Source organism: Gavialis gangeticus, unplaced genomic scaffold (genome assembly GCF_001723915.1).
Source record: "Gavialis gangeticus isolate Ggan-Ray unplaced genomic scaffold, GavGan_comp1, whole genome shotgun sequence".
Classification (NCBI taxonomy): Eukaryota; Metazoa; Chordata; order Crocodylia; family Gavialidae; genus Gavialis; species Gavialis gangeticus.
This window is the reverse complement of record NW_017729022.1, coordinates 153097433-153111595: the sequence shown is the minus strand read 5'-3', so window position 1 is coordinate 153111595 and position 14163 is coordinate 153097433. Positions and strand designations below refer to the sequence as shown.

The window sequence follows — 14163 nt, the reverse complement described above, 5'->3', positions numbered from 1 at the left end:
TGCCCCTGGCTCCTGTCATCTTTGACAGGAACCAAGGACCGATAAATACTTACTAATTTTCTAAATATTTTTTGGGGACCTGCGGGCTGGACAGAATGGCCTAGCGGGCTGAATCCAGCCTGTGGGCTGTATTTTGCCCACCCCTGCCATAAGGGTATACAATATTGAATTCTGGTGGATAGTGTTGATATTACGCATCTATGCAAAGCAATACTTTTAAAAATGTCCTTGCCTAATGCCTTAAAAAACCTCACAATGGTGCCTACAATTTACAGTATTTATTAGTTAGAAATTTAGGGTTGATTCAGTAAAGGAATTAAGTACCTAAAGCAGAACTTACGTAGACTTGAAGCCCAAGTCAGATACCATGATCCAAAAGCCCTTTGTTCAGCTTCTAACTCTGAATGTGCCTAAACTCATCAGGTGACTTGGAAGTTCTCCAGGCACCTAAAGTTGTCATTCTGTGCAGATCCAGAACCCCTTAGTCTGCAAGGCTCAGTGCCTGTCTTTATCTTATGCCTGTCTGGGACCCAGAAGGACCCAGACAGTGCTTCCTTACACCTAATGGGCCTTATTCATTAGACATTTTCAGAATGCACCCAGTATGTAGAGGATTCGTCTTTTTGAAAAATAAATGTGGTTGTGGCCACTTTATTTTTAAAAAGGCCATAGCTGGAGGAGGTAGTACTGTAGGGATAATCATGCCCACCTGTTACGTAGTAGAACACTCCCCAGGAAGTGAGAGGCCCAGGTTGTGTCCTACTTAACCTGATACTGTTCAAATGCACATCTTCCACCTTCCTGGAGAGTGCCCTAGTCACCAGGTTATGGGTTCATTTGGGTGGGGGGGTTATTAGACACTACATAAAACATTTTACACACAACAGTCTTCTCAGAACTACACTCCCCACCTCAGAGATTAGAGAGTCTTGACGTAAAGAAAAAAATCTTGGCAAGATCTGGATCATGCTGTAGTACCTATGTATTTTTGAATGGTGACTGATTCCTTTTTTTTTTTTTTTAAGATGACTTTTGCAGAGAAGTCACCCATGCAATGGGATGGCAGCCTTCATTCTGGTTTTAGTGAGGGCAACGTAACCTGGCTACCTGTTAATCCAGACTATCAAAATGTAAATGTTGAAGTAAGTATTCAAGATATGGACATAACCCAATGAATTCCAAAAGGGGTCATTTCAATAAATTCATCTAGTTTGTTATCTTATGTATTTTGCTTAGTGGGATTTGGCTAATTTTAACTAATTTGAATCTAAACCCAAAGATTTATAAATCCAGAACAAATTGTATATGAAAGAAACCTTACTGCAAGAAGTCCTTCGTATCTATAGCCATTTTCATCAGAACAGTGATGTCAGAGATATTTTTCTTCTAATTTACTTATTCTCTCACCAGTTAGCTGAATCGCTCCACTTTTAAATTTAGATGAATATAAGAGTGCTTTTACATTTAGTCTTAAAACAACACAGATGTATTTATGGCTTTGCATAAGTTGGTTTGTCTAAGGAAAGCTGTGGTAACAACCTTTATGTGAAGTGGATCAAGCAAAAAATATTGTTGATTCACAATAGTGAACAGTAGTGAGGAAAAGGCACTAGAAATTAAGCCTTTGTGGGGTTAATCTGCACTAGTGAAGTCAACTGGAGATTTGTCTTTCAAATCAATGGCAACAAGATCAAGTCTTTGATTCTGTCATTTGAAAGCTATGATTTCATGGTATGTTAGCAGGTTTGGGAGCAAGGGCAGTTACAGGAGGGAAGAAATCTACCATGGATGGTAGAGTGACAAGGAAGGAATGGATAAAAGGGATGCATCCAGATGAGCAGGAACATGTGTTTCCCTGGGGACAAGTAACAGCAGCTCACCTTGTGCACATGCTACTTGTCCCCAGGTAATACCTGTACCTTGTGCTCTGGTGTGTGGCAGGTTACCCTGGTGGGGTAGGGAACCAGCAGCCTTACCTGGAGTCCTGGGGGGCCTCTGGGAGCTGCAGCAGGAAGCCTGGTTGGCAGCTGGAGTATGGCTCTGTTCAGCCAGGCTCCAGTTTGAGTGGTGCATGCTGCTGTCATGTGTGCCATCCAGTTTTTTTCTGGTGTGGGCTTTTTTGACCATGGGATCTCCTGGGGTCAACATTCCTCCTCCCCCCCATCCCACAGAACACCTGCATGTGCAGTGTGTGGCGTCACAGATGGGTGTGTCGTGCCACATACCGCACATCTGCACTCGTCTGGACATGCTCAAGAGCAGATCAGTACGGGAAGGTTGTCAAAAGGAAGGAATATATACGGCTTCACCTGCAATCCATGGAGGGATATGAGAGGGGAGCAGGGAGGCCGTGAAAAGACGACAGGTGAAGAGGATAATCTTAGTAGTGGTATTTTAAATGATGTGTAGGGGTGATGTGGCAAGAACTTCAGTAGTTTAAAGCAACGTTTTTGGTTTCTAGTGAGGAAGAAATGATTGTGCTAATACTGACAATTTTGTTACAGATTCAAAGGACTCAGCACAATTCAACATTGAATTTGTATCGAGAGCTAACTCTACTTCATAACAATGAGTTGCCCATTCAGAGGGGATGGATGTGCTATGTCTGGAATGACAGTAATGTCTTTGCATATGTGAGGGAATTAGATGGCTTAGACAGAGTCTTTATGATGGTTCTCAATTTTGGATGGGAGTCAACAACAGACCTAAAAACTGTGGTTCCTGACCTTCCAACTGAAGCTACTATAAGATTAAGCACAAATTTTAGCAATAATGGTAAAGTTGTAAATACTAAAACAATTAAAACTGCTAAGGGTGAAGGGCTGATCCTTGAATACAAAACTAGCCAGCCAGTTCATACTATGGAGGCTTTCCAACTGAAGTGTTTTGTGGCAGAAAAAGCATGTTATTCTAGTGCCTTTGATTTACTCTATATGAATTGCTAAGTTTTTGGACATGTGTGATACAACAGAACGTATGTTATTTGAGGTAAATGCTGTGAACAGAGAGTTTGTTGCAGTTTTTCCAAGTTGCTGCATTGTGTATAAAATGTCTAGAAACCCATAAAATAAACTAATGTGGTTTTAACTGTATGGCCTCTGCACTGGTATGAAAGTAGTTACGGTGGAGGCAAGGGCTTGATGAAGCTTGGTGTGATGACTCCTCTCCCAGGAGAAACCACAAGTGTACAGATATTTCCTTTTCCTCCCAGGGTAAAAATGGCTTTTCTCCCAGGATAAAAATAACTTGGGAACAACCAGGGTTAAATCACTCCCAGGAGAGTTTCTCCTGGGATAGCAAATGTCTGTATATGCCATGGCTTCTCTCAGAAGAGAATATAGTCCTCCAGCCTCCCCCACAGAAGACAGTGTGCTGATTGCTAGACTGCTGCTCCAGACCATTTTCCTTTTGCAATCCCCACATTAGGCTGCAGGGAAGCACAGGCTGACCATAGGCAGTCCAAGTCAGCTAATTAGGGCTGCCCTATGGACTGCTGTGATGGGTGGCCAGGGAGTCTTTCCTGGTTGCACACTGTCAGTACTTCAGCCTCTCTGCTCTTTGGGGCCTCAGCATTCAAATGTCTGTACATGCATTTCTGGGTAAGTTTCTCTACCCAGAGAAATGTTGGAGAATTCTCCCAGATTATTTGAATGTGTGTATGCAGCATGAACTATCTCAGGAACTGGAAGTCTAGCTCTTTGCAGTATTGCAAATCAGCCTGATCTGAGTTCTGTGCTATTATAGCTAGATTGATTTTGGTACATTACATTGTTTCTGAAGTTACTGTAGACTACAGGCCAAACATACATAAAGCATTGGCTCTCGCTTTTGGTCAATATACCATTATCTACCCTCATCATTTCTTGTGGACCACCTTCCTCTCACTTCTCCAATTAAAGGAGAGGAAGGGTGATGTGATCTGGGGATCACTTACCATTATATAGGAACTACTGTCTGCAGTATTAAATCTATAAGACAGGGATAGGTAATAGGGGTGTGCAAAGTGTGGACCCTATTCGATTCAGATTTGGCCTGAATCAGGGACAGTGATTTGACTGATTCAGATCACTGCCTCTGATTTCATTCGGCTGAATCTGAAGATTTGATGCTGATTCGGACATAGACGCAGCTTTAAAATTTTTTTCTATATACCTTGAGGTAGCAGGCACTGCTCATGATTGTTGTGATGCTGGGGCACATGGAGTGTTCCAAAGGAGCGTACACATGCTTGGCAGTGAACTGGAAATCCAGTTCTGGGTCTGCCGGGGAGTGCGCTGGGGGGCCTCCCTGGCTCAGTGATTAGCAGCAGGGAGACCAGGGTGTACCCCCTAGACCCAGGAGGCACCAGTCACTGAGTGGGGTGGGGGGAAGCAGGTGTGGGGGGGCTCCCTGCCAGACCCGAAAGTGGACCAGAACTGCTTCTGGTCCACTTCCAGGTCTGCTGCTGAGCGTGCTGGAGAGCCCCTGCAGTTCTGTGGGACACTCCATGTGTCCTAGCATTGCAGCATTCATGAGCCGCTTGCTACCCTAGAGGTATGTAGAAAAAATATTTGAAGTTCTGTCTATGTCCGAATCTCTGAATCTTTCCAAATCGATTTAGAGGGTTCTGATTCGATTTGGAGAGACTAAAGGGTCCTCTGGTTCGATTCGGATTTGACGATTTCGCCACCAAATCGGGCCGAATCTCTGCCAAACTGAATCAGGGACCGAAGCTTTGCACAGCCCTAGTAGGTAACCCCCAGCACGCGTGCCAGAGCATGCCACATGAAGGGGAGACTGGGGAATGGGCTAGGGCTGTGCTACCACAACAAGGATCAGGCCCCTTACTGTCTGCCCCCAGCGTGAAGCTCCCTGCTGTCTGCCTCCCGCACGCCAGTATCTTATAAGTCTTTGTGGGTATTTTTGGTACTCTGCCCAAAAGTGCTGCCAAACCCTGCTTTAAGATTTCCTGTTGTGCTGTGGTCATGCATTGGCCACTTCTGTGGGCTGTACTTGTCTGCCACAACTGAGGCCCAAGTCCTATGACAGTTCATGATAAATAAAACTTGTTTTGTATGAAGATGTTTCTGATTTGTGGCACGTAGTCTAAAAGAGCAGTGGATTATCTGAAATAGCTAGAAGCAAAGATGTTATTAGCACAATTAAAATATTTTAATTACACAGCAGCAGGAAAGTTTCAGAAAAGAGTAAGACAGTTATTTAGTAGTCCTGGATGAGTTCATGTGCTGGTATCAGGTAAGAGAAACTTACTGACCGTCACATAATTGTGCACCAAAGATTTTTACCAAGGGATCCATCTTCTCCTACATAATTGGGATGCAGCTGTATTAATCAGTCATCTTGATTCTTTGTTTGCAAAAGCAACAGGTATTACAAGGAGTTGCTTATTTCATTCAGCAGCAGAGGATTTTACCACTTGCAGTTGCTGTGTATATGTAAGTGAATAACCCACAAAACTCTGCCTTCTACAAATTCCTGATTGTACACTGAAAGCAGGGACCTGAAAGTGGGACAGTATTGTAGCTGGTAGCTTTTCCAAAGTGAGTGATCCATTTTTAAATTGCATATGCATGATGTAGTTTTTTTTCAGCTGTCCAATAAGCTCATGGATGTATATGTCTACTACTTTAGCATTTGCTGCAATATATAAAAATAACTGCATAATAAATAAACCACTGCAAGTTACTTTCCCTCAAGTTTGAGTTCTCTATGCAGAAAAGCAAGGTGTCCTGCAACCTAAAAGAAGAATAAAAATTATTTATTAAAAGAAGAAAAAGACTTCCCGAATTCTACAAAACCTTCAGCTTTCTGGTTCTCATCAGACACAGCTTACACTAAATACTGCTCTGCAACAAATATAAGAAGTAATGGGAGATTTTCCTGCTCTATTTTTTTTGGAAAAAAGCAGCTTCAGAAATGGATGTTTCACTGAATTGAAATAAACTTCCCAGTAATAAAACAGTGCTATTAGACACAAAACAGTTTGAGTCCAGAGGAATAGCAGTAACTGTATAGCAGGCATCACAGTTTTTCCAACATTTGTTTTCTGTACACTATGCACACTGGCCATGTACCGTCATTACATTTCTATTGGGAGAACTGCTGCTCTCCTGATAGAAACCACAAGCATACAGGTGCTTATCAAGTTTCTGCTATGGGAAAAATGCCTCCTGCGGGATGAATTTATCCTGCAGGAGAGTTTCTTCTGCACAGAAGAACGTCTATATGCTATCCCACTGCTTACCACTTCCTAGTCCCAGGGGCTAGTGGTGAGATGGACATTCAAAAAGCCTGAATTGATTCAACCTTTGTAGGTTAATTTAACCTGGATAGGCTGAACCGGTTTCCAACCATACAGACAATCCATCTGGACTGAGGAAATTGAGGCACATGCCTGCAGCGGCTCAGGCTTGAAGCCAGGGGGTGCTAAAGCAGCCCTGCCTTCCCTTGCAGAGCTGAGCTGATGGGGTGTGGCCAGGTCCCAGCAGGAGGCTCTGATTAGGGAGGGCAGCCCCCAGCCTGCCTGCAGTCCCAGGCTTTGCCCGGCTTGCTGCTCTACAGGTGGGAGTGTTGCCAGCCCACAGCTAGCACTAAGCCAAAATGGGTATGTGCAGTGCATGCATCTGTTGATGATCTAGAGGTTTTCAATCTCCCTCCCTGCTTCTGTATGCTGTCTGCAGTAAACTGACAGACAAGCAAGCCGGGGGTGGGGGGCTGATAAGTGTCACCCCCTACCTAGTTCAGTGTTTATTGCCCCATTAAGAAAACAGAGGGACATTACCTGTTGATTTAGCATTGACCCAGCATGTGGTCTGCCAGCTACTACACAGATACCTTCTCCGCAAGGTGGCGGGGGGATTCTTGCTTAGCAGGGAGTGGTGAGGGGGAGGGATGGGGGGCAAAAAGATCTTAAACAGCGTTTCCAAGGAAGGACATTAAGCTACCTGTTGAATAGCTCCAAAAAGCCTGTCTGCCTCTGTCATTTCCCACGCCGCAGACTGTAACAAGCATGTGGTCTCCTAGCTAATGCTGAGGTGTCTGTGAGGGATGAGGAAATGCCTGAGTGATTAGCCCAGTGGGGGAAGGGGCAAGTGGGGAGCAGAAGCCAGGCAGAGGCTGCCAAGTTCCAGCAAAGCAGCAGAGAGAAGGGGCCAGCCCTGCTGTGGAGCAGAGAGCCCTGCCCAGCCACAGAGCATGCTGGGGGACTCTGATGCATCTTAAACCAGCAAGGGGTCTGGGACAGACATTGCATAAACTGGCTTGAGCCAAATCATTTAAGTCTGATACTACATTCAACAAGGTTTATCTCAAACCAGTTTCAGCCATTTTCAAACTGGTTTATGTGCACTGAGCATCTGTTCTGTTACAGGTTTAAACCAGTTTACATGTAATGCCTGTCCCTAGCTAGGAGGAGTCAAATGGTGGGGAAAGGCTCCCTATGCCTTCCCCAGCTTCAGGTCATCCCAGTCTGGAGAAAGTGCGGTTCCTGCTCCTCCTGTAGACTGAGTGGGGAAGATAGGAGCAGCTGTCCAGTGCTCCTCACCCGTTCCCCAGATCAGGGTTCTGGGGCAGGGGAGCAGGTGGGGGTTTGCCCATTCCTTCCCATGCTCTACTCTTGGATACCGCTCCACCCTGCTTGCTGCTCCCTCCCTCTTCCCTAAACCAAGCACTGCCCTGCTTGGAGAACAGGCTTAGGGCTTTGCCCCATTGCTCCTTCCACTTTCAGTGTCTAGGAGTGGAATGGAGGAGACTACTCCCTGAATGTTCCTCAGATTACCTCAGTATGATAAAGGCATGGAGAGCAAGGGAGAGGAGACAGCTGCAGACTGAACACTGGTATATGCTCCTTCTCCCAGAAAGATTTCCACTAGCAGAAATGATTGTCTGTTCATGGCCATTATTTGTTGGAAATTTAGAATAACAAAATCAATCTTAGATCTGGAATGTTTAGACTACGTATCTTAAAATTTAAGGTTCTAGATGTACTGTTTTTTTCCCTGAAGACAGATGAAAGAAATGAAAGGTTGTTAAAATAAGGAGACATTTTAAAACCTTGCAACTGAACAGAACAATAGAAAAAATTGTACAATCCTACTTGAACTATTTAGGACCTTTTGTTAAAAGGTCTCAAAGGACTCAAACATTAACTAAATCTGGTAGAGACCGAATAGTTCATTACTATCCCCATTTTAGAGATAAGGAAACTACGGTACAATCAAGTTTAAATAACTTCTCTATGGTCATATATTCAGCAGGCTAACAGTACCAGAAAGCCCTCACTTCTGGTCCCTCCCAGCAATCACAGTGGTTCTTGTTCATTCATATTCAAAATGTTAATATACACTTTATTATATGTTTCTGCCCTAATTGTATAGTAGAGGAAACAGACCTCATTTAATGAATCCTCCCAAGATGGAGCACAATGACTACCTCCTGGCTGAACATTTAAGATGATGTTAGGTGCTGGACTTCCTGAAACAAAATCAGTAAGTGGTCAACAAGTATTAAATAAATAACGAGGCAGATTTTTACCCTTTGTCCTGGCAATGATTTCTTAGGGTGATATATTTTATTAGACCAACTATGCATTTGGGATACTCAGCCAAGCTTTTGAATGCAAGGAATTCTTTGATATTTTATTTCCTGGGCAGATTATTTCTGTAGTTCCCCATGCAAGAACATGGAAGATCTCTAGAACTGGACAAACGAACTCAATGTAATGGGTTCTAAATGGATTATTTGCATTAAAAGATTCTGATATCTGTGCAGTTATGAGGAAGCATATATATAAGGTGGGCAGAACTCCCTCTTAAAACCTCTGCCCAGCACAGCTGTGGCAGGCATCTTTGCTGATTTCCTGGACCTTAGCTACCAGCTGTGATGGAGGTATGTAGATGAGGTAGGGAAACTAAAGACCTATACCTAAGAAATAGGAGCTCTCCTAATCAGTAAAATGTGGTGGATTCTGAAACATAACCTAAATATCTATAATCCTAGTCTATCCTACCCATACACTTGGTCCAACAGAAGATACCACCCACAAAATCCTTGTCTTTAAAAGAACAAAAACAACCCCCAAAAACTATTCTCGGAAGGTACTGATTGATTGAGCAATAAGTATATTACACAGAAATTTTTAAATACATCTTTGTTTCAGTAGAAATTTAGTGCATCTCTAGGACTCACAGTAGTAGTGGGTGATTGGCACAACCCCTGGGTACTCGGTTAAAGGTGGCACCAGCAATTCAAGTCAAGGGGCACTTGCTGAGGGGCTGGGCCCTGAATTCAGCATTTTGATATCTTGGTAGCACTGGGATTCAGCAGTACTTGCCCCTGCAATAGTGACACCTTCCCTGGGTTGGGGTGGGATGAGCAGGGAAGGTCACTGGGGTTTGCACCATGGGCGCAAACCCCAGTGACCAGTTATGTCTCTGGAAACTATCATACTTGCAATTTCTAAATGAACAGGAAAAAAGTATATTTTTGTTGAGTTTGCAAAGACAAGGGCCTTAATGTTCTCAATCGCTTAATTATAAATGTTAAAAATAATCAGACTAATTTAATATTTACCAGCTATTTTAAGTCTTATTTTGGATCCAAAAGGTTGGCAGTGCCTTTTAACATGGGACAGTGGGTACAGTGGAAACATTATCACTAGTCATTTTTCAACACATGTTTCAGGCAAGCCTAGTTGAAATAATTCAGGGTGCCTACAAAATGTCAGATATGGTGCTTGACATCCTATAGGCATGCATTTATGGACATTTAATTACGTATGTCTAGTGCTGTGCAATTACATATGACCTTTCTATTTGGGCAAATGTTTGACAGGCCAAGCTAGGGTAGGCTGAAGGATTTCTGTTTCACATTCTGTTCCTTTTGCTTTTATGTTACTTCTGTCTCAAACTGCAAGCCGTCCTGAACCTTTGCCTAGAATATACATCTAATAAAATATTGCTGACTTAGCTAAAACACCAGACATACAGGACATTTTTCATATTACCTTGTTTATATTTACTGCTAGCATGATCCATTACAGCTTTTCTGAGTTTATGAATATATCTTAATACTCCTGTCAGTGGTATTCGTTCATCATTTTCATAAGCTGTGATTAAGACTGAAGGATAATGCTAAGTGAAATGAAAAAAAGATTATATTAACAATATTCTAACAGTTCCACTTCCTGGATATGTTCACAATTTAAAAGCTATACTTTGAATCAGTCTCCATGTACATGATGGTATGTCACACTGGACAAATTATATAGAAGAAATATCTTCTATCTAGTTAATATGGAGTCAGCTTCTTTTCTAAAGCCCTACTTTAGCAGTTCTTTAACTTGAAAAACTAGTTTGATCTGAAAACTACTGGATTTAACACATGAGACTTGCCTGCAAGAGAGAACCAAGGTGTAGCCTCAAACTTTCCTAATATCATTCCCTTTGCTGGGTTTTGCCCTGGGTTAGGAAGCACAGAGGCTGACCAGGCCAGCCCTACACCTGCTAGAGCCTCCCTCCTAATTAAATTCACTTGGGAGGAAGGAAGGGACATCCCTAGCAAGTTTACAGCTGGCCTGGTCAGCCTCTTGCTTCCTAACCCAGGGCAAACCCCAGCAAAGGGAATGATGTTAGGAAAGGTTGAGGCTACTCCCTGGTTCTCTCTTGCAGGCAAAGTCTCATGTGGTAAATCTGGTAGTATTCTTTTTTTAACATAAAAATGATCGAATCCCATGTAATAAGAAATCATATAGACCAGAGTCTATCATTAGTTAAGAAATATAGTATTACTAATGGTTAAGTCAGAGAAAATGAGTTACCCTTCCAAAAATAACAATGCTGTACTTATTGGAACCGTGCGTCCAATGTATTACTTTTTTTCCACAGTGCCAAGTTTTCACAGCGATTACCTTTGAAAATCATCTATTTATGTACCTATCCTCTATATCTGGACAGTCTGGAAAATCTGACAGTGAATAATTTAAAAACTCACACAAAGGAAGAAAGCAGCATTTTTTGTGTTTTGCAGAGTGGTTTCTAGTAGGTATAAGTTAATAGTTTATAGCGTGCCTGTAACAAATAGCTTTACAAGACTGACTGATAGTTTATGGAAAAGTATTCAATTCATTTCAGCAGTCATCTGTGATTGCATACTACAATGCAAAATAGACTGATTCAACAATGGTTTTCCATCATCTTAAATAAGGATTTATCTTTTAAAGAATGCAGATCCAAAGCTTGGGCATTTTTTTAAAAGAATGGGATTTTTCTTTGGTTTAAGGCACTTAAAAGGGTGAATAATTCTTCTGGAAAAACTCTATATTATCCACTATTATTTTACTTATTCATTCTGTGAAGTAGTGTATGCTGTTAAAAAAATAAACAAAAAAATTACATACACACACACACACACCACGCAAAAACAATATAATTGCTTTTTATTACCTGTGGCTTAATATTATGATATGGACAGTAACTCTTAATATACTCCATGCATTTATCATCTGTTAAAGGGTCTCCCCATTCTTCCTGTTCTTCAACTGTGAGTGGGAGATGAGTGTCCAACATTGTATTTAAAACATCCAAGAAAGGGGCCTTAAAAAAAGAAAACAAAAGAAAATCATGTGTATGTGCACACATCCAAACTCTACAACAAGCCTGCACTGTCTTGCATTTAAATTAACCAAACAAAGGGCACTGGATCTTTAAACACTGTTCCCGACTCTACATACTCTTAGAATCCACTAAAGACAAATCTAGGGCCTGATCCAAATCTCAATGAAAAGGCTCCCAATGACTTCAAAGAGCTTTGAATCAAGCCTATAGTTATTCAGACTTTTTCTGTAAGTTAACTATGAAAACAATTGAGAAAAAGATTATTCCAGGTAATTACTTATTATTTCCTTATGCCCACATCCTATATAGCACAGGCTTTTGATTCTACCTCTACTCAAATCCTTAGTCTCATTTTCCTCTAGGTTACTATTAAAATTCCTGTTCCCCTGGTCTGAATTCTTCAGAGTGAATATACCTGATTCTTCCCACATAAAAAATATTGCATTAATCCCCACCCCCCCTTAAATAACTTTCCAATAAGCAGGAAATTGTGAAACAAAATAGAGTGGTAAAACGAAAAGCGCATTGTTTAACCCTGTATTCCATCAGAGATCCACAGCCTCACCTGTAAGACCATAGCTCCAAAGAGTTCTGGGTTAGCATTGCAGAGGGCTCCAGCAAGAACTCCTCCTGCACTGGCACCTGTTAGAGCTGTATACTTTGGCTGGGAAAATCCTACTTCATGCAGCAGCATCATGCAAGCCTTTAGGTCATAGAAACCATTGAGTTTATTATGCTTACATCCATCTCTATGCCAGCCAAGGCCTAACTCTCCTCCACCCCTGAAATTTAAAGCATTCAAGCTGTAAACTGTCTGGGGAATATTATGCAGCCACCTTTCAAACAGTAAAAAGTCAGCAGCCATGATAATGTAACGCAATGTTTTACCATCCTTAATTAACATTTCATCCCCATATAATTGTCTACAACAACCTCCAGTCATCTTCTTAATAGAAATATGTAAGAAAAAGTGTGTGACTGGTAAAATCTCCACAAAATAGCTAGCACATACATGTGCTATCAGTCTCTCACCATGCTCACGTACCATCTACTTAGCGTGAATGTTCCAGAAAGTCATCAAGAAAGTTGTACTTAATTGCAAAAGGCTGCAATCAAAGTACATCAATACTTTAGAATACTGTGTGTGTATATATATATATTTCTTACATGTGCATGTACACAGACCCTGTTACAGAGAAACTGTCAGGTTAAAAACAAACATTTTTCCATACTTGTTTTACATACAGAACCATTAATAAAGAAGAATGAAAAAAATGATTTTGCTTCTATGTTCACTCATGATTTGTTTTTCAGTTTGAGTTATGACACTTGACTAGTAAATTTCACTTTCTGGATCTTATATATTTATGCAACACTCAAGTATAGATTGCAAACATGTCAGAGAAATGATAAATTCCATTTTAAATCACTTGCACGAAGATATTTTTAGTCTATTGTAGGAAGTATCTTCAAAATCTTTTTCACTAAACAAGTATTTTGAGTGTAGTAGCTGACTACTTTAAATGTTAGAATAATTTTATGAGAAGCCTAAATAAAACCTTAGTGGATTAGATTGTCAGATTCTTTATCTGCTATGTTGTCACTGTAAAATAGGACTGGACTAAATTGTAAAATGCTAATGAAAAAATACCATTTATGAATATATGTACTATGACATAATGCCAGAGTGTAAAAATATTTGTAGACTTGAACTGAATTTGCATTAAAATTGATGTTACAAGCAATATATAGTATTTAAACTAATCTAATCTAATTTGAGCAATATTTTTCCAATAAAGGAACATATATGAAAAGCCTGTTTTTTCTGAATTATTTCTGATCAAATGAATAAAAAAGGTTTTTAAGAAACACGGCTGCAATTTAGGGCTGATTAAATCCACATGTTGTGCACACATCCTGCTGGCTTACCTGCCTCTCCGGCAGGGAGGGGAGGGCAAGTTGCCAATGGGCAGAGCAGTCCCTGGGCTGTGGGGGGTGGTGCTTCCCTCCACGGCAGGGGCGCCTTTCCTCCCCAGGCAGCACCCGCCTGCAAGTGGTCCCGGGGGAGGGGGGGCACCGCAGTTGCAGCGGGAAGCACTGGGCCTCTGTGCAGTTCAGGCAGGTTTCATAGGGAGGAAAAAAAAGAAAAAAGATCAGGCTCACTGCTTTTCTTGGGTGGAACCTTCCTTCCCGGGCTGCTGTCAGGCTGCCTGCAGGGCTTCCTGTAGAGCTGTGCAGCTGCACGAAGCCCGGTGCTTCCCTCTGCGGCTGTAGGAGCAGTAAACTAAACCTTGTTGGAGAAATTTTGGTTTGCTGCGCCCCAAGTCATTTAAGGTGCATTATGCATTTAAGGCACATTAAACACCGACACCATTAAAGCAGTGCAAAAGCATTTAGCCCACTTTAAAGTGTTGTACACACATACCTCTCATTTTGTTTATACACGGCCTCTAAGAAAGCAAGTAGGCCCTCCCCCTCACTAGATACAGGTCAAATAGTAGTGCATCTTATCAGACTAAGAGCAACAGGATGATGGTAAAACATTTCATTT

At 41.7% G+C, this 14163-nt stretch overlaps 2 protein-coding genes across 8 annotated transcripts in view; one reads left to right on the top strand and one right to left on the bottom strand.

The window, feature by feature from the left end:
• SLC3A1 (solute carrier family 3 member 1) overlaps nucleotides 1-3092 on the top strand; it is a 30593-nt gene extending 27501 nt beyond the window's left edge. The window contains exons 9-10 of the mRNA XM_019516344.1: nucleotides 1026-1142; nucleotides 2505-3092. Coding sequence (XP_019371889.1) covers nucleotides 1026-1142; nucleotides 2505-2945 — 558 coding nt within the window. The 3' untranslated portion in view covers nucleotides 2946-3092. The remainder of the gene's footprint in view (nucleotides 1-1025; nucleotides 1143-2504) is intronic.
• A 1803-nt stretch (nucleotides 3093-4895) lies between these two features.
• The window catches only part of PREPL (prolyl endopeptidase-like), a 52307-nt gene continuing 43039 nt past the window's right edge, over nucleotides 4896-14163 (bottom strand). For 5 of the 7 annotated variants that reach the window (XM_019516341.1, XM_019516335.1, XM_019516338.1 and 2 more), the window contains 5 exons: nucleotides 12178-12394; nucleotides 11442-11591; nucleotides 10004-10130; nucleotides 9419-9456; nucleotides 8479-9382 (listed from right to left, as the gene is read on the bottom strand). In XM_019516341.1, coding sequence (XP_019371886.1) covers nucleotides 9251-9382; nucleotides 9419-9456; nucleotides 10004-10130; nucleotides 11442-11591; nucleotides 12178-12394 — 664 coding nt within the window. In that variant the 3' untranslated portion in view covers nucleotides 8479-9250. The other 2 variants (XM_019516336.1, XM_019516337.1) reach the window with 2 other exon arrangements.